Source organism: Brachypodium distachyon, chromosome 3, assembly GCF_000005505.3.
Source record: "Brachypodium distachyon strain Bd21 chromosome 3, Brachypodium_distachyon_v3.0, whole genome shotgun sequence".
NCBI classification, from domain to species: domain Eukaryota; kingdom Viridiplantae; phylum Streptophyta; class Magnoliopsida; order Poales; family Poaceae; genus Brachypodium; species Brachypodium distachyon.
The window spans coordinates 5,488,015-5,514,407 of record NC_016133.3 but is presented as its reverse complement, the minus strand read 5'-3'; the positions used below and the strand labels follow the sequence as shown (position 1 = coordinate 5,514,407).

The following is a 26,393-nucleotide window of genomic DNA, read 5'->3' as shown; positions in this document are numbered from 1 at the left end:
ACGTGGCAAAGGAAGACAAGTCAACAAGTCAAGTCTCTCATGCCATGGTCAAAGGGTGAAATAAGCTAGAGTAGGGGGCAAGAAAGGTGTGGGGATGAGGCTTTGGTCCATGGTGGACCATGGACCAACCCTCACTTTTCCCTCATGGTGCACACAAAAGTTATGGACCAAGGAGCTACTTTTACCATTTGGCCTCCACTTTTCTCTCTCCATCAAGGGTAGCCATGGTCTTTTGTCATGGACCCTTAGGCTATAAATACCCCTCATGGGGGCATATACCATTCACTCTCACTTGAATAAACTCAAGGGGAGAGGGCTAGAGTGCTCCCTCTAAGGTTCGCTCTCGCGCGCCGCTCTCGACTGAAAGTCGATAGGCCTCGAGGAAGCCTTCTAGGGGACTCTAGTTTCGAGGCTCTGAACTAACCTTGGTTGGCATGGGCTTGAAGGAGAAGGGGTTGGGTTAGAGTTTCGAGTGTATCCTAACCTCGATACTTGGAAAGACGCGTTCAGTCCAAGTACAAGGCGGCCCTGACGAATCTCTCGCTAAAAGGTGTCTTGGGAAGATCCGCTCGGTCCAAGCCCTTGGCTAACAACCCCCTCGAAGCCTTTTCTAACATAGGATTAAGTCGCACCCGCAGGGTCGACCGAACCTATTAAAGAAATATCAACGTGTCAACTTGTCCAAGTGTACGGCGACCTTCGCTATAAGGCCGGCGTACACGCCCTACTTTTATACCCGTAGTTGTGCCATCGAGCATTGGCACCCCTTACTCTAATTGTTGTCGAGAAACACAACAATTATCATGTTCATCACACCATTACGTTTGTTACAAAGCCACAAGGTGGCTAGCTATGCATAAGTTTGTATTTCAGGTCTTTGAATAATATCAGATAGATCATGAAACAACAGTCTAGCAACTAAACATTCAAAAACCCTATGGGAGATAGTTTCAGGTTCATTACACATCAAGCAAGTTTTGTCAGCTACCTCCCGTCTCTTGCTAAGATTATCTCTAGTGAGAATTTTATTATTACTTAGTAGCCAGAGAAACATATGAATCGCAGGGGGTATGTTAATGTGCCACAGGGCAGGGACATAAACATGAACTATACCTCTAAAGTTCACAAGAGCATATAGGGACTGAGAGGTATAGATGCCAGATTTGTGTAGTTTCCACATCATCTGGTCTTTCTCATTGGACAATTCAATAGAGTCTAAAATGTGGGAGAGATCTTCCCATTGTTCCATTAACCTAGGCCCAAAAGCTCTCCGAAAAATGAGCCTGATCTCTTTGCCATCCCAAACATCATGAAGGGTGGCCAACTGTTCATTGCAAATTGTACAGAGGTCCAAAAATTGGATAGCCAGGCTAGAGCCCCCAAACCACTGGTCTTCCCAAAAGTGAATGGATCTACCATCCCCAATTAGCCACTGGTAACCCAGCTTGGTAGCTCTTCTTGCCCACATTACTCCTTTCCAGAAGGTAGAGCCTACATTTTATGTTTGGGTCATCAGCATCATACTTACAATCAATGATTTTTTTTCCACAACCTATTAGAGTCTAGTTTACATCTGTGTATCCAAGAAGCCAACAAAGTGACGTTGAGATCTCTCGGATTTGGTATGCCTAAGCCACCAAATTCTCTTTTCATGGCCATCATCTCCCAGTTGGCCAAATGGTTTTATGATGCCCCTCATAGTTGTCCCACAAACAGCGTGCCATCTAAGAGTTAATGACATGCATTTCCCAACTAGGGAACTTGATGAAAGACAATAAGTAAATAGGAATGCTTGCTAAACATGCTCTAATCAGCACAATTCTTCCTCCATAGGAAAGTAGTCTACCTCTCCACCCAGCCACTCTTTTAATTACTTTGTCCACAACATTTTGGAGGTCCTATTTTCTACGAATGTTGTGGTGAAGAGGCACTCCTAAATAGGTAATGGGCAGAGCACCTTTCTTGCAACCAAAAATTTGTGCTAGGCAGTTAGTTTCATACTCTTCAAGGTTCATAGCTATAAGGTCAGATTTATGGTAATTAATCTTCATGCCTGAGAGTTGTTCATAAAGTGTAAGCAACCACTTGAGATTTTGTGACATGTCTCTGTCATTTTTGAGGAAAATCAGAGTATCCCTCAAGGCAAAATTCAGGGAGCATTCCAGAAATAAAGGAGTGGCCTGCTGCTTTAGTAAGCATCCTAGTGAAGACATATGCCACTAGCTAGATTAAACTGTTGGAAATATGCCCTAGAGGCAATAATAAATTTGTTATTATCGTATTTCATTGTTCTTGATAAATGTTTATTGCCCATGCTATAATTGTATTGATTGGAAACTCAAATACATGTGTGGATAAATAAACAAATACCGTGTCCCTAATACGCCTCTACTAGATTAGCTCGTTGATTAAAGATGGTTAAGGTTTCCTAACCATAGACATGTGTTGTCATTTAATAACGAGATCATATCATTAGGAGAATGATGTGATGGACAGACCCAAACCTAAACATAGCTTTTGATCGTGTCACTTAAGTTTAAGTTACTTATGTTTTATTATGTCAAGTATTATTTCTTTAGACCATGAGATCATGCCACTCCCTAGTACCGGAAGAATACTTTGTGGGCATCAACCGTCATCTCGTAACTGGGTGATCATAAAGGTGTTTTTCAGGTATCTCAGAAGGTGCTTGTTGGGTTGTATGGATCAAGACTGGGATTTGTCACTCCTTGTGACGGAGAGATATCTCTGGGCCCTCTCGGTAATATAACATCCTAATGAGCTTGCAAGCATGCGACTAATGTGTTTAGTTGCGGGGGTATTATATTACGGAACGAGTAAAGAGAACTTGCCGGTAACGAGATTAAACTAGGTATGGCGATACCGACGATCAAATCTCGGGCAAGTAATATATCGCGAGACAAAGAGAATTGGATACTGGATTAATTGAATCCTCGACATAGTGGTTCAACCGATGAGATCTTCGTGGAATATGTGGGAACTATTATGGATATCCAGATCCCGCTATTGGTTATTGATATTTGATCATGTCCACATGTTCTCGAACCCGTAGGGTCACACACTTAACGTTTCATGTTGTTTGGGTTAGATGAGATAAATGATGATGATATCAAATTATGATTCGGAGTCTTGGATGGGATCCTAGACGCAACGAGGAGCTCCGGAATGTTCCGGAGATAAAGATTTATATATGGAAAGTTGTTTTCAGGGTTCTGGAAAGTTTGGAATATTTCCCGGTTTTGACCAGGAAGCTTCTAGAAGGTTCCGGAGGGATCCGGAGGGTTCCACCTTGAGGCCCACCTATCCCTGGGCTAAATGGGCCTGTGAGGGAGCACCCTGGCCTTAATGGGCCGAGGGGCTAGCCCACAGGGCCCATGCGGCCAGGAGGAGAGTCCTGGCCGCGGGAGAGTCCTGGCCGCATGAGAGTCCTGGCCGCCGGAGAGTCCTGGCCACGGGATAGTCCTGGCCGGCCACGCCTCCTCTACCCCTATATAAATAGAAGGGGGGGCAAGGGAGAGAGACACCCCGAGCTTTCAGTTGGATCTCTCTCCCCTGAGCCCTCCTCTCCTCCTCTTCTCACGCGCACGGCGTAGCCCTGCCCGTGAGAATATTCACCATAGTCACCACGCCGTCGTGCTGCCAGGATCTCGTCTACCTCTCCCTCTCGCTTGCTGGATCGAGGAAGGAGGAGACAACGTGAAGCTGAACGTGTGGATACCAAGGAGGTGCTGTCCGTTCGGCACTGAGATTGATCTCATTGAAAGTTCCACTACACCAACAACGATCTCGTGATCGTAACGCTTAGCGGTCTACGAGGGTATGGTGTTCATGATCCCTCTCGTTACATACATCTAGTATATATATTCTTGGGTTTTCTTCCGCACTTCTCGTAGGAAATTTTTTGTTTCCTATGCAACGAACCTAACATAAACATGATGGGAGAGAGGGGGTATCCTTGTCTCAGTCCTTTGCGGTCACAAAGTAATCACTTTCAGCATCATTAAGTCTGATTCCAATGGATCTACCCTGAGTAAGGGCCCTCATTTTGTTTCTCCATTTTTGGCTAAAGACCCTGGGCCTATATAAGATAACATGGGCGAAGTCGATAAAAGGGTCTATACCTTGGAAGGATAATTATTGACGGGTGGGCAAAGAACTAGATTAATGCGTATAATTGCAGGCAAATTGTATGGGTGTAGTATGACTGTACTGTGTAGCATGTGAGGTGGTCGAAGAAGATTTGGAGTAAAGATGGGCCAGCACACTGTTATGAACGCGACAAGCAAGAACGAAGAACGAAGAAGAAATCACAGTACAAGGACACACGGATTTAACGTGGAAAACCCTCTCAAACAACGAGAGGGAAAAACCACGGGCGCCAGCCAGCGAAACTTCACTATATGGAAGTGTTTACAACGCCAGGGAGATTTCACGAACTCAACTCGTGCGAACTCTGTCCAAAACGGCGGCATACAAGGGGTATATATAACAGGAACATTAGGGCAACTCAAATCCATAACGGTCACACCGGAAGTTCCGGTTGGAGGCCGGAAGTTCCGCATAATCTTGAATATCCGAAGTTCCGCAGCAAGTTCCGCAATTTCCAGAAAAGTAACAGAGACCATCCGGAGGTTCGGCCGGAAGTTGGGCCGGAACTTCCGGCCCCTGGAAATTTGGAACACAAACCAACAAACTCCACCTTGAGACAAATTCCTTCTTATAGCAAATTCCTCCTTGTAGCATGAACAGCAACAACTCCTGAAACAAAGAAAAAACATTTTCGACGCCAACAACCACTAGGGGCTAAACAGTTATACCAACTAAGTTTGAGCATAGCACAAACTTAGCAATAGGAACAGGCTTTGTCATCATATCAGCAGGATTATCAGGAGTGCTGATCTTGCGTACCTTCAATTTACCTTGTGCAACAATATCGCGAACAAAATGGTACTTGACATCAATGTGCTTGGTCCTCTCATGGAGCATCTGATCCTTAATAAGGTAAATAGCACTTTAACTGTCACAAAACAGGTTAATGCAAGAAACATCTTGACAAAGCTCAGCATATAAACCCTTCAACCAAACAGATTCTTTGGAAGCTTCAGCAATAGCCATATATTCTGCTTCATTGTAGATTGAGCAACAACTGGTTGCAGTGTTGCCTTCCAATTCACAGCACGTCCAGCTACCGTGAACACGTAACCTGTGAGGGATCTCCTCTTATCCAAGTTGGCAGCAAAATCTGAATCCACATATCCAGCGAGTCCCTCATCAGTCTTGCTAAACTTCAAGCAAGCATTGGATGTGTCACGGAGGTATCTGAAAATCCACTGAACAGCTTTCCAATGTTCTTTACCGGGATTAGCCATGTAACAACTGACCAAACTCATAGCATATGATAAATCAGGACGTGAACAAACCATGGCATACATCAAGGAACCAACAGCACTAGAATAGGGAACTCGTGACATATGCTCAATATCTTCATCAGAAGTAGGACATTGCAACGCTGACAACTTGAAATGAGAGGCAATAAGAGTACTAACACACTTTGCATCATGCATATTAAAACGGTGAAGTATTTTCTCAATGTAACTTTGCTGACTAAGAAATAGTAACCTAGATTTTCTATCCATTTTAATTTCCATACCTAGGATTTTTTTAGCAGCACCAAAATCCTTCATCTCAAATTCACTACTTAGTTGTGCCTTCAAAGTAGTGATTACTTTCATGCTCCTGGCAGCAATTAATGTATCATCAACATATAACAGCAAGTATATAGGTGATCCATCAACAAATTTAATGTATACACAACTGTCATACTGAGATCTACTAAAGTCACGTGAGATCATAAATGAATTAAACCTTTTATACCATTGTCTAGGAGATTGTTTTAAACCATAAAAAGACTTCTTCAATTTGCAAACAAACTCCTCTTCAGCAGGAACTATGAACCCTTCAGGCTGGTCCATGTATATTTCCTCCTCAAGCTCTCCATGCAAAAATGCAGTCTTCACACCTAACTGCTCAAGCTCAAGATCATGCATAGCAACAATACCAAAGAAAGTACGGATGGAACTATGCTTTACCACTGGAGAGAACACATCATTGTAATCAATACCTGATATTTGACTGAAGCCTTTTGCCACTAACCTTGCCTTAAACCTCATAGGCTCATTAGGAGACAGACCCTCCTTTCTCTTGAAAATCCATTTGCAGCGAACGGCCTTCTTCTGTTTAGGCAAAGGCACAACATCCCATGTGCCATTCTTCTCAAGAGATTGCATCTCCTCTTGCATGGCAGACAACCACTTAACACGGTCGCCGGAAACAACTGCTTCATTATATGTGGCCGGTTCACTATCATGCTCCACCTGTTCTGCACAACTCAAAGCATAATAAACAAGATCCCACTCTTCAATTAAACGTGGGCGAGGACCTTTATTCCTCTTTGTACGGTCAGCTACAATAGACCGTGTGGGTTGCTGCCAAACAGGTGGTGAGGGTGGAACAATATCATCATTATTATCATCATTGTTCCCATCATCATTACCATCATCAACCTGAGCATCATCGTTGTCAACAATTTCATCAACGTGATCCACCAACACTTTAAGTCTCTCCTCTTCAATGCGAGAGGCATCAGTGGACAAAGTATCATGATACATGTTGTAGTAAAATAAAACCCTTATATGGGCCGGGCCGTAAATCCTACGTGACGGCGACCAAGTCAACATTTCGTAAGCACAAGTCAAGACGCCTACGTGGCACGGTCAATCCTACGTGGCAAAGAAAGACTAGTCAATGAGTCAAACCTTTCATGCCATGATCAAAGGGTCAAATGATCTAGAGTGGGAGGCAAAAAGGTGAGAGGAGGGGGCCCTTAGCCAATGGTGGACCATGGACCAAGCCCCTCTTTTCTCTCATGGTGCACACAAAAGCTATGATTCAAAGGAGATACTTTTACCGTTTCGTCCCCACTTTTCTCTCTCCCTCAAGGGTAGCCATGGTCTTTTGTCATGGACCCCTAAGCTATAAATACCCCCACCCCCATGGGGGGCATGTATCACTCACTCTCACTTGAATAAACTCAAGGGGAGAGGGCTAGAAAGCTCCGTCTAAGGTTCGCTCTCGCGCGCCGCTCTCGACTCGAAGTCGATCGGCCTCGAGGAAGCCTTCTAGGGGACTCTAGTTTCGAGGCTCCGAGCTAGCCTTGGTTGGTTCGGGCTCGAAGGAGAAGGGGTTGGGTTAGAGTTCCGAGGGTAGCCTAACCTCGATACTTGGAAAGACGCGTTCGGTCCAAGTGAGAGGCAGCCCTGACAAACCTCTCGCCGAAAGGTGTCTTGGGAAGATCCGCTCGGCCCAAGCCCTAGGCTAACAACCCCCTCGAAGCCTTTCCTAACATAGGATTAAGTCGTACCCGCAGGATCGACCGAACCTATTCAAAAAATATCGACGTGTCAACTTGTCCAAGTGTACAGCGACCTTCGCTATAAGGCTGGCGTACATGCCCTACCTTTATTCCCATGCTTGTGCCATCGAGCATTGGCACCCCTTACTCTAATTGTTGTCGAGAATAACAACAATACATAACTTTTTCATTAAAGACAACATTCCTGCTCAGCAAAATCTTTTTAGTTTCAGGATTCCACAACCTAAAAGCTTTAACTCCAGAACCATAGCCAAGAAAAATGGCACTTAACAACTTCAGGCTCTAGCTTTGCATTATCAACGTGAGCATAAGCGGTGCAACCGAAAACTCTCAACTGTGAATAATCAGCAGGTTTACCAGACCGTACCTCAATGGGAGTTTTCTTGTCAAGTGGAATAGAAGGTGACCTGTTTATGAGGTAGCATGCGGTGGAAGCTGTCTCAGCCCAAAAACGCCTACCCAAACCTGCATTGGACAGCATGCAACGGGCCCTTGATACGATGGTTCTATTCATGCGTTTAGCCACGCCATTTTGCTGTGGAGTACGGGCAACCGTGTAGTGCCTAACAACACCATCGTTGCTGCAAAACTCTTCAAATTCATCAGAAACAAATTCACCACCATTATCAGTACGCAAATTTTTTACCTTCCTTTCGGTTTGCTTTTCTACTATAGCTTTCCACTTCTTAAAAGCACCAAAAACATCAGACTTGTGTTTCAGAAAATAAGGCCAAACTTTTCTTGAGTAATCATCAATAATGGTAAGTATGTAATTAGCATTACCAATAGAAGTCTTACGGGAGGGTCCCCAAACATCATCATGCACATAATCTAATATGCCTTTGGTGGTACGAATGGAAGAAACGAATTTAACCCTCTTGTGCTTACCATAAACGCAGTGCTCACAAAACTCAAGCTTACTCAAGTTCCAGTCATCGATCAGCTCTCTCTTGACCAACTCTGCCATCCCATGTTCACTCATATGCCCAAGACGCATATGCCACATATTCGTTTTTGCACAATCATCAGAATCATTAGGTGTAACGGCAGCAGCAAAACCAGGCAAAGTGCTACCTCTAAGAACATATAATTTGGCAGAATTCATATCACCTATCATGTGAATGAGACAACCTCTAGATACCTTCAGAAGTCTACGCCCTCCGGCGTTACTTTACCGTCACAATCCATGGTACTAAGCGAGATCAAATTTCTGGCCATGCTTGGTATGTGCTTCACCTCTTTCAACGTGCGTGTCATGCCATCATGGGTCTTGATCTGAACAGACCCAATGCCAACAATATGACAAGGATTGTCATTGCCCACACGCACAAAATCTTCAGTCTGCACAGACTCATAAGAACTGAACCAATCCTTGTTACAACAAATATGAAAAGAACATGTTATATCAAGAATCCATTCATCGTCACAGGAAGCACAAGCAGCAAGAACAGCGAGGCAATCACCCTCAGAGCTGTCGGTAGAAACGACAGCGGCCTTACCAGTACCATCGGACTTGTCTTTCGGTTTGTAGGTACCGTTCCTTTTCTCCTTGTTCCGCAGTTTATAACAATCCTCAATAACATGATTATTTTTCTTACAATATCTGCAGAACTTATCTTTTCCACGGGACTTTGAACGAACTTTCCCGTCCCGGCTCTTATCTTGGTTGACATAGTTGTTGTTCCTCTGCTCGGTCCTGCCACGAAACTGCAGAGCTTCTGCCTTTGACGACGACCCATCGGTCTGCACCATAGACTTCATCTTTTCTTTCTGTCCAAGTGCTTCTAAAACCTCATTAAGGGTTAGAGAGTCATGGTTATAAAGAATTGAATCGCGGAAATTTGTATAGGAACTGGGCAACGAGCATAAGAGTAAGATGGCTAAATCCTCATCATCATACTTAACCTCCAAAGCTTACAAGTCAGAAACTATCTCTCGAAAAACAGTTATATGAGATATTACCGATCCACCTTATTGTAGCTTGTGGGTGAACAACTTCACCTTTACATGCATCTTACTGGTTAGATCTTTAGACATGCAGATTGATTGCAGTTTCAGCCACAGGTCTGCTACGGATTTCTCCTCCAACACTTTCTGCAAAATATTATTGGATAGATGAAGTTGAATCAATGACAAAGCCTTATGATCTTTGCGTTTTTCTTCGGCAGTCCACTCATTTTCATCCTTCTTGCCGAAGGAATCAAGTGCTTCATCCAAATCTGAAGTTTGGGTGGGAATCGCCCGCATCTTCACTTGCCACAACGAGAATCGTGTGGTGTAGTCCAGCTGTGGCAGATCGAACTTCAAGGTAGACATGTCGCAAATCCTAGGCGGAACCTGGAGCTGTGATACCACTTGTTATGAACGCGACAAGCAAGAATGAAGAACGAAAAAGAAATCACAGCACAAGAACACACGGATTTAACATGGAAAACCCTCTCAAACAACGAGAGGAAAAAGCCACGGACGCCAGCCAATGAAACTTCACTATAGGGAGTGTTTACAACGCCAGAGAGATTTCACGAACTCAACTCGTGCGAACTCTGCCCAAAACGGCGGCATACAAAAAGTATATATAGCAGGAGCATTAGGTCAACTCAAATCCGTAACGGTCACACCGAAAGTTCCGGTTGGAGACCGGAAGTTTCGCATATTCTTAAATATCCGGAAGTTCCGCAGCAAGTTACGCAATTTTCCAAAAAGTAACAGAGAACATCCGGAGGTTCGGCCGGAAATTGGGTCAGAACTTCCGGCCCTGAGAATTTGGAACACAAACCAACACACACCAACTATCTTGGGGTTCGCGTAGTTAGACACGGGCAAGAAGTAGATGATTGCTTGAATCAGTTTGAAGGTTTAATTAGTGCAACCGCGTGATGGTTTTTTTTTTCCCTCCAATATTTTAACGCCGAGTACGGTGGCCGCAGAAGTTCAGCCCATCTCCTGCCTGGCTGCAGACAAATCATCCCCCGATGGACCATGACACATGGCCCCAGACTTGATTAATGCGTAATTGTAGTTAGATGTGGTGATGACACATGAGACATGGTCCAAGAAGATGTCGATTGGAGTGCGGCGCTAAACCAGTTTTCTTGGGCTCCGCGCAAATAGACATGGACGAGAAGTGGAGCGTGTCTGAATCAGTATGAAGGTTTAATTGTACTAGTAAAATCGTCCTCAGGGTTTAATTTGGGAGAAGAAAGTTTGGCCCATGTCCCCATTGTCCCGCCGGGGCAAAGACAAAAATGTACTCATTCCCTGGTGGCGGCCCAATATAACTAGGTCTGAACCATCCATATACTTGATTAATGGCTAATTGTAGCTAAAATTGATCGTGAAGTGTCCAAGTCGATGTCGAGTGAAATTGGGCCATCTCACCGATAATCTTGAGCTGCGCGTGGGTGAGATATCAGCGAGAAGGGGATCGTGTTTCAATCAGTGTCATGGTTTAATTAGAATATCGGCCTCATGGTTTAAATGGCCTGACAAAAATATTAAGACCGGTCATAGTGGGAGTAACAAAGATGGTAACATAAGTGTCAACTAAGCAAATTTGGTGATGTGACATATTATTAATGAGGAGAAAGAGGTTTGTGGTAACTAGATATGTTACCATAACATCACACAAACGAAAGCAAGATGAGTTTACAACCTAATAAATGACACAATGCATGACACCACATATATGTTACTACCCATTATAAAAGTAGTAACTTAGAGTAGTAACAAAGACATGTTACTACTCTAAATTACCATGCACTATGACCAGCCTAATAGCGGCTGCTGACACATCGTTCATGTAGCCCATGTCATGCCTGGCCGAAGACACAAGAATAAATTACACAAAACCACCACATTAGGGGTTAGTGTTTCACATTGGTACCGGTTTACGTTGCTAAAAACCATCGAATTTAGTTAATCTCTCGTTCACTAGTGTCTAAACACATTTTTGACGCAACGGGTCCACCGGTCAAGCCTTCGTAGCGTGCCAGCAAGGCAAATAATGCCTTTCTCCCTCTGCTGTCTCCCAAAGCTCTCCCTCGTCAAGCTCCTTCCTCTCCTTGTTCCCCCAAGAAGCTCCTCGCCGCCAAGCCGCTGCTCCGGCCGTCTCCCGCGCTGCTGCTTGCCCCCGTGCGCCCCAGCACGCTCTGCGCGCCGGCGTGCCCCTGCACGCCCCCGCTCGCCCTGCGCGCCGCCGCGCTCCCCCGCTCGTGCCGTCGCTCGTCGCTGCTCGCCCGCACGCTGCTGCTCCGCGCGCCGTGCCGCTTCTCGCCCGCGCCCTGTTGCGCCGTGCGCCGCTGCTCCGCGCGCCCTGCTGCGCCGCCGCGCGCGCCGCAATTCTGCGCCGCTCGTGCCGTCGCTCGCCGCTGCTCGCCCGCTCGCCGCGCGGCTTCTCACCCGTGCCCTGTTCCGCGCGCCGCCGCTCTCTCGCCCGCGCCCTGCTGTGCCACGCCGCTCCGCGCGCCCTGCTCGCGCGCTGCTCGCCCGCGCGCCGCTGCTCCGGCGCCATGGCCAGTGAGGGCCCATCGGCCTTTAGACTGGGAACAGAGACAGTGCAGGTAGGAAGAAGAGATAGTTGCCAGCATGGACGTCACGTTGGACTGACTCGTGGACCCACCTCATTAGAAACGGGCTTATACGCTAGCAAGCGAGGGGTTATACTAATTCGGTGGATTTTTGTAACTAAAACGAAAACTGGTACCTATGTGGAACCCTAACCCATAATGTGATGGTTTTGTGTAATTTACTCAAGACACAATAATGTACCCATTCCAAATTGGTGGCCCAAGATGATTTGTTCTGGACCATGTTCCTGACGAGAATAGACTAGATGGGCCAAACAGAGATGGGCGAAAACAGAATAGAAAATGCCATGATGGATCGGACCCTGACGAGGGGATGGGCCATGTTACCCTTGGGGCGGTGAAAGAATACACACTGAATAATAAATGGGCCGAACCGAATACAAAGCGTGGGCCACAACTATCTGTGATCTCAATGAGACTTCCGCGACCAGGATAACGAGAGATCAGTCGCTCGGGATCTGAAATGCATTTTCGTTCTATGGCTGGCTTTTGCTGATCAGATCGGAATTTGAATGGGTTAGGTTGCGAGGCCATGAGACGTCCCAAGATCAAGGCACGTTGGCGATCAGCAACCGTCTCAGACTAGATAGTATTGATGGCGATGGGGTGAAACTAGATGTCACGATATGCTTGTCAAAATAGAGGGAACTCAGGTTAAAAGCTTAAATGGGGTCATTAGTGGTAGAAATTTGGCTAAATAGGGTAAAAAAACGAAAATTTCACTAAATGGGATCAAAACTGTAAAAATGCTGAAACTTAGGGGTAAAAAATGGGATTCACTCTTTATTTAAACTTTTTTTTTCTGTTCCAGATTGAGCAAAGAGCCCGTGAGATGCCATGAAACAACAAAATGTAGAAAACACATTTGTATTGTTGACCTAACACATGTTGAATATAGATTCCTTGAAAAAGATCACATCAACTTTGCAGAACACAAGAGGTATAACAGTGCATGATCTTGTTTGATTAATCCATTTTCTACTATCTTACTTTCCCATCTCTGGCTATCTAGTTTTGGCGTGGTCAGTGAAAAATGGATTTCAAAAGTTGATTTTGATGTGGTGCAAAGTTTTAGATGTGGAAAGGTGTTGCAAGATGAGAGCCGTGCGAAGCGTGATCACAGCGTCTGACCCTGTCAGAATTAATGGAGGGGATCCCCCGTGCTGTTGACATGCAATTAGTCGCGGCAATGTATGTCCTCTCGTTTAATTAGCATGCATCCTTTTGAGTGCAAAAGATAAGGAAAAAGGATGGCAACTCCTACAACACCCGGAGGAGAGGACCACTCCTTAATCAGATCGGCATTTCAATCATAAAGTGTAAAGCTATATTATAATGTAAGCACTAAACAAAATAAACAATGTCTGAGAGGTGTAGTACTAAAGACCCAAAGGTTCAATCGCCTACGATAGAAAGAACTCGAAAGGAGAAAAGCAAACACGCATGCACCAATTGACTCAAGAAAGAAAGAAAACTACTTATTTGTGTTTCGGTGCACGTTGCACAATGGAGTATATCTAAAGTACAGACGGCTCCGTTATACTTGTCTCAATTCTCTGGCTCGTCAGCATTCCACTTCACTCCCTCGTGCAACACATATCCCTTTCATCCTCTCTAAAGGCTAAAGCTCCCATTGCCAATGTGTTGGATTATTAAAGGTACTTTTTTTTTTGGAAATGTTTATTTCTCAGTCGATTTAGAAATAGTTATTTCTGAGTGAACGATTATATCCATCTGATTAAGACTTTCTTTTTTCATCGTTTGTGCTTGTTTGAACCACGCACGAATCTCAGTGATTGAATTGGACGGTCGTTAGCGTCGACTTAGAAATTGTTATTTCTCAGTCACGTTAAAAATAGCAAAACTTTTTTTTTTTTGCCTCTCCGGTGTTTGGACTTTGGATACAATTGTACCAGGATTTTTTTTTCGAGATTGACAATTGTACCAAGATCACCGGTGGAAATATTTCTGATGACTTTTAAAGATTCAAGTCATTGCCGCAGCATGACACAACACGGCACATAATCTTGGTCCGGGTGTCTTGTTTGTGATGAACAAAATAGAGCGTGCTCGGTTGACGTGTGATGTTCCCTGTATTGTGCGGCTTAATCCTTTTTCTGAGAGAGAGATCGTTCTACACATTGGAGGAATGTTTCCTGAATTTGTAGCCACTAATTGTCATGAGAAGATAGGTTCGACCAGCCAACCAATACGGAATAATCCTTCTCTTTGTTTAGAATATAAATACACAAAAATAGTTGTGGATATTCTGCTAATGTCCCGGTTTTTCTTCACAGCCGTCATATTATTCATCCGTGTTTCTAGAAATCTCAATAATATGTCTCACTTCACTTTTCGAGGCATGATTTAATTTAATTTTCGAAATAACCCAAAAGATCGTAAAAACAAATTACGGCAAAACCATGACAGCCTGGAACATCCTAATCTTGTGGCAGCCGAAGAAGGTGGTACAGTAGGTCAATAGCAGAGATCCCAGAGGGCACACTGACAAAGACAAAACCCATATGGCGCGCCGAAGCAACGCAACGCAAGAGACCGGATTCCAACCTTGAACTCCCCCCCTCTCGACCCAACCTCCGCAGCTTCCCTCGATCCTTGTCTTGCTCCGGCGCAACACGCAGCCGATGTATCCAACGGAGCAAGCAAGTAACCGGCCGGCTTTGATACTTGCCGCCTCCCCGCTCCATCTATGGCCACACTTGCCGCCGTGCCGCCATGCCCTCCGCCTCAAGCAAAGTGGCGCCCCGCGCCTCCTCTAATCCCCTCCTGCCTCGCCGCCACAGCCTCCTCCCTCCTCCTTCCTTGCCTGCGCACCTCTCTCCCTCCCCTTCACCACGCCGGAAGACGAAGAAGAAGACACCGATGATGCTGCCCCCCGGCCATCGCCGGCTCCCCCTCCTCCTCTGCTTCCTCCTCTCCTTCTTCCCCTCCCACGGTAAGACTCAACCAATCAATCAAACTCTTCTTCTTCATCTTCTTCTTCTTTGCTGATACTCTGATTTTGGTAGTGCTGGCGTTCCACTCGTTCGTGGGGACGTACGGGGTGAACTACGGCCGGATCGCGGACAACCTGCCGCCGCCAACGGAGGTGGTGCGGCTCCTCCAGATGGCCCGGATCAAGAACGTCCGGATCTTCGACTCGGACCACAGCGTCCTGGACGCCTTCCGCAACTCCGGGCTCAACCTGGCCATCGCCATCCCCAACGGGCTCGTCAAGGACATCGCCGCCAACCCGAGCAAGGCCATGGACTGGGTGAACGAGAACGTGCAGCCCTACTACCCTTCCGTCCGCATCGTGGCCGTCATCGTCGGCAACGAGATCCTCGGCGGCTCCGGGGACCTCGCCGAGGCGCTCTACGCCGCCGTCGTCAACGTCCACGACGCGCTCAAGGCAGTCCGCCTCTCCTCCAAGATCGAAGTCAACACGCCCCATTCTGAGGCCGTCTTCGGGACTTCCTACCCGCCGTCCGCGGGCACGTTCCGGCCGGACCTCATGGTGTACCTGAAGCCGTTGCTGGAGTTCTTCTCCAGGACCGGGGCGCCGTTCTACGTGAACGCGTACCCGTTCCTGGCCTACATGAGCGACCCGGAGCACATCGACGTCAACTACGCGCTCATGAAGCCCAACGCCGGCATCGTCGACCAGAAGACCAACTTGCACTACGACAACATGTTCGAGGCACAGATTGACGCCACCTACGCCGCGCTCGAGGCGGCCGGGTACGCCGACATGGAGGTCCGGGTGTCGGAGACCGGGTGGAGCTCCGCCGGGGACGCCACGGAGCCCGGGGCGACTCCGGAGAACGCCCGGACCTATAACTTTAACCTCCGGAAGCGGCTGTTCTTGAGGAAAGGGACGCCGTATCGGCCGAATCGGGTTGTCCGTGCGTATATCTTTGCGCTCTTCAATGAGGATCTTAAGACAGGGCCGGGCTCCGAGCGGCATTTCGGGCTCTTCAAGCCTGACGGCAGCGTCTCCCTTGATCTGGGGTTCAAGGGCCTCACGTCCTCGGCGCCGCCGGCGAAGGAGTGGATGGTGCGGCGGTACTCGGCTACGATGATTCTGTGGTGTACATTCATTTTTCTAGCTCTAGCAGCAACATGATTGATTAATTGACATGTATTTACTTTAGAGCTCGGCCATGATTTCTGTACATTCCACGGTTCAAAAAAGTTGTACATCAATCAGTCTCCTGTTCTTCATCTTCCCACTGTAAAGTGTAAACAATTTGCTTAGAGCGGTCCATTTCTGGATGGCTGCCTCGTGCGGTTTGGAGTTCAGCATCATTGTCTCCTTTTATGCTTTAGCCAAACATTAGTATTTGCAAAGGCAAGGCTGAAAAGGAAGCAGATAAATGCAACCGAAATGCAAGAGAGAAATGTAGTGGCAATGGGACATATAGATCGATAGGCTGGAATCTGCCATGTGATTTGGGTTCTCTGTCGTTCGCTTTCTGATGCGCAAAGTTTGGCGTCTGGATAAGACTGGACGTACGAACTAGCGAGACGCTGAAGCCTGAAAAGTATGCTATTGGAGTAGTAGCTTTTATCAGCTTCCTCTCTCGCTTTCTATGGCGGGCTTTTTTACCTGGATTCTGTGATCTCGCACGTGTTTAATCATTGAGCGTTCGATCTCTGGTCGGAAAATAATTGCATGTGACGGTACTCTCCAAGAAAAAGGCTCAAATTAAAGGCTGGAATGAAGACGAAGATCATGATGGTCTGAATTTACCTTGTTTATGATTAACATTCACTGCAGGCAGATATGCAAGTGTTTACTGAGAACGATGTTCATGATTTCTGTACATTTCGAAAATTCAAAAGAACGATGCCGCCATGTTCATGATCCTGTTCTTCTACAAGTAATTATTCCTTGGATGCAGTTAATTCCTGAATGATCGTCTCTCGTTGCTTCAGAGTTGGGAGGTCAGCATAGCCTGATCCTTTTACCCCCCACACACTTTAAGTACCAAGTACGCCTTCCTTTTCATCAGAACGTTAAATCGATGTCTCCTCTTCTCGTCGCGTCATGACATCAACTTGTATTGTTCCGCCGAGGGAATCTTATTCCTTCTGCAGTAAGTATTGCAGAAAACGTACTGCAAGATCTGGACAGCAAGCACCAAAAGCTTATCGATGTGCTCAAGTTAAGGATTGCTTGCGCAGCAGCATATGTAGAAACGATACCATTTTTTTTACATTCAGATTTGCTGCTGCAAGGGTTATCCAAGCTGATGGTTTGCTCCTTTGATGGTTTTGCTTATCGGAGCAATGAATCATCACAATGAAAGGGAGCTATAAGCCTATAACGAACTGTCTTTCCTTGAAGACTCGAAAACAAGAAAGAAGAATAAGAGAGCGATTGAGAAGCACGGCAGTAGACAGAGGGGGTGAATCTGCCGCTCATACGAACGAGTGATCTGCGTTTCTTCTCCTTTCGCTTTCTGATCTTTGTGCAAAGTTGGGTATGGAAGACTGGATGAGATGACTGAACTATGGAGAAGACTCTGAAAAGTATTGCTACTAGCGGTTTTCCATTTGGCAAACCCATCTTTCTTCATTGGACTTGGGATGATCCTATCCTCGGGTCTCGAAGCCGCCGGCGCCCGCTGGATTAGGGACTGAGAGCGTTCGACCTTACCAAAGAGAAAAGGAAAAAGAGAAATGCGCATCCAGGGAATCGAACCCTGGTCAGTACCGTGGGAGGGTACTATGATACCACTACACCAGATGCGCTTCTTGTCAACTGCTCTTCGAAAAAGTATTTTAACGTGTAGATTGTCTGCAGTGCAGCCATTTCATCGAGCTACCCAATTGCATAGCTGAAACATGTGCAAACCTCAAGGATATGGGTTTATAGCCAGCCCCCGGATTACAAGTTTTTCTTTTGACCAAGACCCCGGATTACAAGTTAATTAAGCCGGACATATGAGTATGACACTTGGAGCTCACGCGTTTGTGGCCGCCAAGCCGGTTCCCTCTTTGAGCGTTTCTTGGGCGACCACGTAGCCATGCCCACGCCGTCATCGTCCCAAAACTGCTCCGTATCAATCGTCCCATAACCGCCCCGACTGCTAGACGAGATGCATGGCCTCATTGCCAAGGACGGCGGCGTGCTTCCATCGCCCGGCCATGGCCACGAGCACCGGGGTGGCCGGCGCCATCCTCCGGCCGGTGGTCTTCGCCTGCTCGGCCGGGCCAGGGCTTGCCGCCGGCCCGCCGCTGGACGTCGTGTCAGGTTGGCAACGTACGCCGCGCTCAACCGGTAAACATCTCATGGCAACATCTTGGTGAGAGACTGTGTTTAAGCCTTATAACATCTCATCGCATGACAACAGCATCCATGGATTATCCTCCATAACAGTTTTAACACATGTATGTATGTTCTATATGCTAATATACACTGTTCTGGTAACATCTCTGATCTCTCCAACAACTATGATCCCCAAGCTGGCGGGTTTGCATCATGGGAATGCCGATGAGGCCTCCTTTGCCACTATATATATTACCCCCCCAACCAATTTGGGGGGAACAGCCAACCAATTACAGACAAACAAACAGTCATCCATTTCATTTTTCATTTCATCAGGAGAGGTCACTGGCACTGGTGGTTAAGGTTGTTTGTGCAGATGGCCATGTTCCATCTTTTTTGGACGCTAGACTGTGTGCCCATTGGTGGATCCGTTCTGCTCGCCCATCTTGTGGAACTCGGCCTCGATGACCTCCACGATCTTGGCGTCGTCTGGGTCGGGCTCGGGGATGTTGACATGCAATGACCCCATCTTGAGGAGCTCCTTGTGCGATGATTGCTCCTTGGTGTGACCATAGAGCTCTTTGTGGAAAGGGTGATCAGGGGAGAAACAGTCGTCGATACCCCTAGATGAGTGTTTAGATGAGCCAGATCCCTCACGTCGGCAGAAATGGGGCAGAGATGAATAGTCCATAATCTACACAAGGTAAGCACTGAAACATCTTACTATACTTTGAATGTCAGAGAAATAGATGCTAAAGACAGAACCTTTTTGTTCTCCAGCACTCTATATTGCTACTTATATTTGTAGGAGTAATAATACTGTTCTCAGTGATTAAGGATCTATGAGAAGACAAAGAACACTTAAAAAGAAACACGTGACTTTACCTTCAGAAGTTCGTCTCTCCCACTACCAGTCAAAACTTTAACCTTCTTTTTTGTCCTCTCCTGTAATAGGGGCTTCACAACCTACCAGGCCGCTCAAAGAAATGTCTATCAATATTCACTACAAAATTTACTCGTATAATTTGGGAATTGATTTTTTATGGGAAAATCATCGTACCTTCCAACATGCAGAGAATATATATGGAACATTAACAATGTAATAGGTCTCTGACTTTTCAGGGTAGTTCAGATCATCAACAGTTGATATTGAACTCAGTATCTGCAATCAATAATAACAAAAAACAAGTCAGGATATCTTACCAGAAGGCCGCAGGAAATCTTACCAGAAGGCAGAAGCAATGTCACTAAATGAACATATTATGCAACTTTATTGCTCCCTAAATCCAAAACTATAAGGCGCACACACTTTCCATGACAATTTGCTCCACAATATGTGGATTACATGATACAAAATTGATATGGTGGGATCCATATTATAAAAGCACATTAGATTTTGTATTGGATAATCCACATATACTTGGACTAATCTTTAGTCAAAATCAAATATTGGAAACCGTATGTGTATATATTTCCGAATGGAGGGAGTAGAAAAACAATCTTGGACTAATCAAAGCACTTTTGATTTTATACCAGATAATCACACATAGTTAGACTAATCGTTGGTCAAAATTAAAATCTTGGAAACCGTGTGTGCCTTATATTTCAGGATGGAGGGAGTAGAAAAATCATCATGGTACAAGTAACTGAGTAGTCCCTTGGTTTTAGTGTTCACACTTATAGTGAGTTTTTGGTAAACTACACTGAGCTGGATAGTGGTTAGGTTAGTAATCAAGATTTAAATAGTTCCTCCAATATTGAACGGCCTAAAGCCTAAGGTAAAGCTGGCGACAATGTTCACGAAATGGTAATTATCCTGGATTTATTAACTAACTAGAGACATGCATATTCCAAATTAGCTAACTAGAGACATGCAAATTCCAGTGGAATTAAAACTCCATACATATATAGTACAAAGATACCGTCGTCTTTGCTAACAGAAGAAACAATTTGAGAAAAACAATCAAATTAAGATGTACCTTCATTTGGCTCAGTTGTGACAACTTCAAACCAGTCATGTCAAGAACTTTTACACAGGTGGTGATAGGACGCCCGAACTTTTTCGCCAACATGGGCTAAGTATATGATGTGATCAAACATAAGAGAAAGAACTATGTTGTTAACGTAAACAATAAGATTGGAGCATTTAGTTTGGTACTTACCAAAATTATACGATCACGGTATTCATTAATCTGAATATGAGATTGCACATAGTAGTGAACCTGAAAAGGAAATCATTCCACTTAAGTTGACATAGTGGGAAAAAAGGAATAAAAATACTCCACAACTACTGTAAGTTGATCGTATGAGTTGGTTCCATAAACAGCTGCCTATTCACTCAATATAAAAACTGGCCATGCAATATAACTGTTGAAAACACTAACCGATGATCATATGATGCCAAGATTCAACAAACATATTAGTTACATAAACCTAAGAAAATATCTGTTCACACAACAGAAGGTGAAAAACTATCCAGTTTCATTGTTTTTGTTGTAGCCTACTCAACAAATAGTAAGCATCTGAGAAAGTACCGAAGCTTTGTCATATGTGCTCTGACCAACACCAATGCCAAAGACTGGAAGACCCTGCCAACAGAAGAGAAACAAATCAAAATAAACTATTAAAAATCATTAAGTCCTCTTGATTACATTTAAATTTAACACCAGGTTAGAAGCCTTAGTATGCTTTTCCATGGGAAGAGACTAAACGCATAGAGGGCAACAATATAGCCAGAAGAGAAAATTTCAGATCTATTCAATGAATGGGCCAGTAAATCTTTGATAGTGCATACACGAAAGAAGCCAAAGAACATTATTTGATGTTGCAGAGATGACATCTACTGGGAAAGTCAATGGCACAGCCATAATTGAGGAACATTGCCTGAACTACTACATGTCTAAATTCTAAACAATAGATGCCATTATGTCAACGGCAATAATCGCAGACTAAGGTAGGAGAATATGTTAAGACACCATTTCGCAAAAAAAAAAAAAAGACGCCACACTGACACTTTACTTTGAGCTTTACAGTGTGTGGATTTTCCACCTTCGGATGGGGGCTGCCTACTCTCTTTGTAGCTAAAGGGTTGGTCATAACCCACAACATTACAGTTCTGGCTGGGACATTTTTTGGACGATTACACACCAACAGAAGTCAAAACTTTAAATTCTGCCATGATGCCATCTTTATTCAGTACATTTACATTTTCTAGCCCATAAAAATACTTTTATTAGTCAACATGTACCTACAATACCTATTTTCTTGCACACAGACAGAAATGGAGACTAATAGTTGCATACAAATCAGTTATGCAGGATAAGAAACATGCTAATAGTGTTAGCAGTTAGCTATACCTCCTTGGTGTATCCTGAGAGTCCAACAAGTTGTGTATCACGTATTGATCTGTATAAATCTACTGGGACTATAGGTCTCTGCATATGTCCAGTGGAGACAGTAATCAGTGATTGATCGAATACTTGAAATGATACATGATCAACGCGAACTTGAAATTGTATATCAACAAGAGATTCTGCCGCAGCTATCTGAACGGCATAGATTTTTAGTAGCATCCAAGTACCTGACGGGATTATAATTTATAATATACAAGGATTACTCACCTCCAGTACGCTATCAATTTCGTTTTCAATCCTCCAATTCAAAGAATCTACAAGCTGTAGAAACAAATATATTCATGACCAATTAAGCAACCAATAACTATAAGAATGACCTCCTTTATTAATTTCATTATGATGAGAAAATAAGAAAAGAAAGATACCATTTTATGAGCCTTGGAAACATTCCATTCTCTAGCCTTAAGGAAGCGTCTCAATGTTTCTTTAGGATAGCCCTGGTGCACATTCTGAAATACACAATATATGCTTAGAACTTTCCTTCCATTCAAGAGCTATAATCACTTTACAAGTCACGGACTGAGACAAATGGGCAAACAATTATATTGCATGACCATCACAGTTTAGGAATGCAAGGTTAGCAATCAAAACCTTGTTTTAAGAAGGTAGGGAGTTATGTGCATATTCGCTTAGTCATACATATAATGTAAAGCATCTCTGCAACCACTGATGAAAGCAACTGATTTCAAATATCTAAATAGTTGGAGATGCATGAAAATATGATTTACGATTCATCTGATATGGTTTACGAAACAAATAAGATTTGCAAAATAGTTTCGTTGTTCCACAGCATATCGGATAGTCATATATGATGGGGGTGTCCCAATGAAAACATAAAATATACTGAACATTCTCTTCTCTAAGGTTCGAAATAAACGGTTGATCATTTCCACACTGGAGGTAGCTTTTCTCTTTTCCTACGATAGTAGCTAGAGAGGGCTCGGGAAAAGGAATATAACTCAAGGTTGGTTTATTTGGCCAGTTAAACTCATTAACAATTTATGAGCCTTCAGTGAACAAAAAGAGAAAGGAAAGACAGAGACACAGGCAGGGTAGTACTCTCTATGTAACCTTTTCTGGTTACTACCAGGCACAGCAGTTTTATAGGTACAACCATGGTAACAGTATATGGTCTTGGAGAGCAGGTCATGGATGTTAATGCCCTTAGTCAGTACCTCCAATCCAAAATGTAGGTACTTCATTTAGCTTTTTTACCGGTCAAACATTTTTAAGTTTGTCCATCTATAAAAAAGAACTACTAGCATTTAAAACATCAAAATTGATATTGGTAGATTTATCGTGAAATATACTTTTATAAAGTACAATTGTTTTTATGTGTGGCAAACATGTTTGCATCGAAATTGATGGTCAGAATACCATGTTGAGGACTCTGTCAGTGTCCTAAATGACTTACATTCTGGTTCAGAGGATGTAGTTTTTGGTTTAAAAAATCTAATAGATGGTAAAACAATGTCAAAACTCCACTATTCCTGATCGCAGCACCAGTTAGTTGCTGAAAGTTTTATCATACTTGGGTACCACAGCAAATGGAATTGATTCTGCACATATGATGAGTTCTGATGCAATACCCCCGTCCCAATTCTGACTCCACTAACCAGCAGATTCCACATCAAAATAAGTTGTAACTTCAAGATATAGCACGCATGTAGCATGTTGCCTATTAATTTTAGAGAACATTTCATTAACTGGTAACAAACAGAGAATTGAAATGTTACACGTTTACTGTTTGCACGTGTGTCCAGATTTAGGAAACAACTTTGGTTAACATTATAGGTCAAAAAAAGGGAATGACGCTACGGCACTTGGAATATCCTCTATAAATAGGCAGCTGGAAACCTAATAGCATGGCACACTAAATGATACTCCCTCCAATCCATAAAAAGTGTCGGAGGGAGTACTTGGCAAATATCTCCAAATTAACTCAGCTCACTCAGTGGACCCGAGAACAGCATAACAACACCACTCCATCTGCTGAGAAAGACCACCAGTGAACATCGACCCATGCAACCACAACCGAACCTCGTTCGACATGCAAAGCCACTACACACTTCTTCACTAGACAACTAACACGCCACCATTCCCTCACCTCACAAACCCATTGGCAATGCACCACCTAAGCTTGCCGCCTATTCGGGCCATTCGGCCATGGATCAAGCACCACACTCCAAACACTTGTCTAACAGCACATGACAACAAGACCATACCTTTAGGCTCTAACATGTACAGCTAACCAAGGAAGCTTAGATCAACAGAATTTGCCCATTTGGAACTAAAAGATTTAGCAGATCCTAATCATCAGAGTAATACGTTGAGTAGCTCACTTCCCCACACTGAATCAGATCAAATCTGCAGGATGCCAAGAATAGCTAATCTACGCCATGACCCAACAACCCAACAACAGAGGCTGGAAACAAATCCACAAGAATCAGCATCAAGTGTATTCTAGAAAAAAAAAAATCAGCATCAAGATCCAGGCTTTGCCCCCACAGGGCACGCGCCCCAGATCCGTACCTGGAACGATCTCCTCAGCGGCGCCTCCACTGCAAGCAAAGATCCAGAACAAGAAGATCACGTCAGGGCGCCGCAGCAATCGCGAAAACAGAGAGGAGGCGCCCGCCCAAGCAGCGGCCCGAGCTGAAACAGGGAGAAAGTGAGAGAGATAGCACATCGCGCGCACCTTGCTCCATGAGGAGGCCGAGCTCCTTGACGGCGTCGTCGTTGGCGGCCCCCATTGTGCGCCGCCGCGGGGGGGAGCTCGAGAGATACACGGAACGGGGTTAGGCGGGCTCGATTGTGGAGAGGATTCGGGCAAATTTGGAAGGTCGCTTCTCGTTCTTGGTGGTGTTTCGCTCGCTTCTTGTACTGCGGCCTGTGTGCTGTGGGCGCACCTTGGCTTGGCTTCGACGGCCGCCCCGGTTTATGCGTTGCCGCTCGCCTCAGGCGATGATCCGCGTGACTGCTGTCTTCTAGCACCGATGATCGGTGCGGGAAGGCGGAAGCGTACGTCACACTGCTGAAACTCCACTTTAAAGCCGGGGAGGGGGAACGGAAATCAAAAGTCAAACTTCTTAGACTGTCTTTAAATGAAAAGAAAAAATCATCTCAAAAGGAAAAGAAAGTCCTTAGGCCGGGAAGTATAGGAGAAAAAAAAGTGGCTAACAAGGTAAGTTGTTTGGCTAATGGGAGATGTGAGGAGCAGGATGAATTCTTGAGCTATAAGAGAATTAATCGTCCTTGTCGTCGCTTTCATCTCTATACCGGTATATGCTTTGGATTATTCCCATTACAAATGAAAGGCCCAAATGCACATCGACATAGGAAGAAGGACAAAAATAAAATCCGTGTTGCTTGCAAGTTTTTCTAAGCAAATTGCTGCTTGCAAGTTTCTAGCATGAGCATGAACTATGGGTAAGTCGTAAATATGCTGATGACTTTAGGGAAGGTGGTACGAGGATTACTCGAGAAATGTGATGCTATTAACTTTCTTCCTAAAATGCAAGTATGCAGCATGATCATTCCACTGTCGACGGCGTCGAGCATAATTCTTGGCAACCAAACAATAGGAATAAATAGAAGTTCCTATGTGTCAAATGGGGCATTACTTGAATAACTTGGAGGGGAATTCTTTTCTTCGTTTTATGTATTGTTTTTAAAAAAAAATAGGCCCACCTTTAGGCAAAGTGAGATATTGCTAGAAGGAAAAATGTTTGACATTGACAAGTTTTGTATGAAGGGCTACTTGAAAAGGCTATTCTGCACAAGTGAGAAAAAGTTGAGGTTGTGTTTTCACCACATGAGTCATCGGTTTGTGATAACGACACAAATGTAAAAGTATCAGCATGATCATTCCATTATCGATGGCGTCGAGCATAATTCTTGGCAACCAAACAATAGGAATAAATAGAAGTTCCTACGTGTCAAATGGGGCATTACTTCAATAACTCAAAAGTGCAAAAAAAAAATCTTCATTTTATGTATTGTAAAAAAAAAAATAGGCCAACCTTTTGGCAAAGTGAGATATTGCTAGAAGGAAAAAGGTTAGACATTGACGAGTTGTGTATAAATGGCTACTTGAAAAGGCTATTCTGCACAAGTGAGAAAAAGTTGAGGTTGTGTTTTCACCACCTGTAGGTGAAAGTATGAACTCAATGGAGAAGACTCGCCATCAAATCAAATCTAAGAGACAATGCCGGTCACTGTTACTTGAACTTCTGTACATGTTTTTTCCATACTAGATACCAAAATAAGTTTTCCTTGGTACACCTCGTTTTGTGCAACCTTCTTTTGGGAAGTGTGGCTGTGCTTCCAAAACATATAGATACCAATGCCTTTTAAATGTATTTTGACTAGGCACATGAAATTTTTGAGATCACATGTGTCGACTCAGAAGGTATTGACATTTTCTTGTGATTTTTGCCACCTCAAGGTAACAATGAAGAAGCAGTACGGTGGTACATGAAGTTGATTTCTCTTACGTTTTGTGTTGTTTTTCCTAATATCATAGATTTCTCTTATAGGGTGATTAAATGATGTATCCAACACACCATTACAAATTTATATTGCAATAGCCTTTTGTCTTCAAACTTGTGTTTGTCTGAGAGAGCAGCTTGGTATATTGTGTTATTGTTGTCTTTGCATGGAAACTA

General features: G+C 44.4%; 2 protein-coding genes, 1 long non-coding RNA gene and 1 other non-coding gene across 6 annotated transcripts; 2 read left to right on the top strand and 2 right to left on the bottom strand.

Moving 5' to 3' along the window:
* The first annotated feature begins 14,505 nt into the window (after positions 1-14,505).
* On the top strand, positions 14,506-16,341 carry LOC100828098 (glucan endo-1,3-beta-glucosidase 14). The gene is made up of 2 exons (XM_003571033.4): positions 14,506-14,995; positions 15,069-16,341. The coding sequence occupies exons 1-2, from the start codon at positions 14,776-14,778 to the stop codon at positions 16,163-16,165; spliced, it is 1,317 nt and encodes a 438-aa protein (XP_003571081.3). The 5' UTR covers positions 14,506-14,775; the 3' UTR covers positions 16,166-16,341.
* Positions 16,342-17,725: 1,384 nt separating this feature from the next.
* TRNAG-CCC lies at positions 17,726-17,796 on the bottom strand. The gene has a single exon. It is a non-coding gene; the product is annotated as a tRNA-Gly (tRNA).
* Positions 17,797-17,884: 88 nt separating this feature from the next.
* LOC104583457 lies at positions 17,885-26,007 on the top strand. Of its 3 annotated transcripts, none has more exons than XR_002964427.1 (3): positions 17,885-18,325; positions 18,650-19,016; positions 25,879-26,007. It is a non-coding gene; the product is annotated as an uncharacterized LOC104583457 (long non-coding RNA). The 3 variants fall into 3 exon arrangements; XR_002964426.1 differs by lacking the exon at positions 25,879-26,007 and adding an exon at positions 24,100-25,037 and having other exon boundaries at positions 17,886-18,325; XR_002964425.1 differs by lacking the exon at positions 25,879-26,007 and adding an exon at positions 21,346-21,870 and having other exon boundaries at positions 17,886-18,325.
* Positions 18,364-24,567, bottom strand: LOC100846005 (phosphatidylinositol/phosphatidylcholine transfer protein SFH2). The gene is made up of 11 exons (XM_003571334.4): positions 24,425-24,567; positions 24,259-24,287; positions 22,092-22,175; positions 21,934-21,987; positions 21,670-21,747; positions 20,848-20,901; positions 20,476-20,535; positions 20,293-20,388; positions 19,374-19,475; positions 19,199-19,279; positions 18,364-19,007 (listed from the first exon to the last, which is right to left on the bottom strand). The coding sequence occupies exons 1-11, from the start codon at positions 24,477-24,479 to the stop codon at positions 18,717-18,719; spliced, it is 984 nt and encodes a 327-aa protein (XP_003571382.1). The 5' UTR covers positions 24,480-24,567; the 3' UTR covers positions 18,364-18,716.
* Positions 26,008-26,393: the final 386 nt, after the last annotated feature.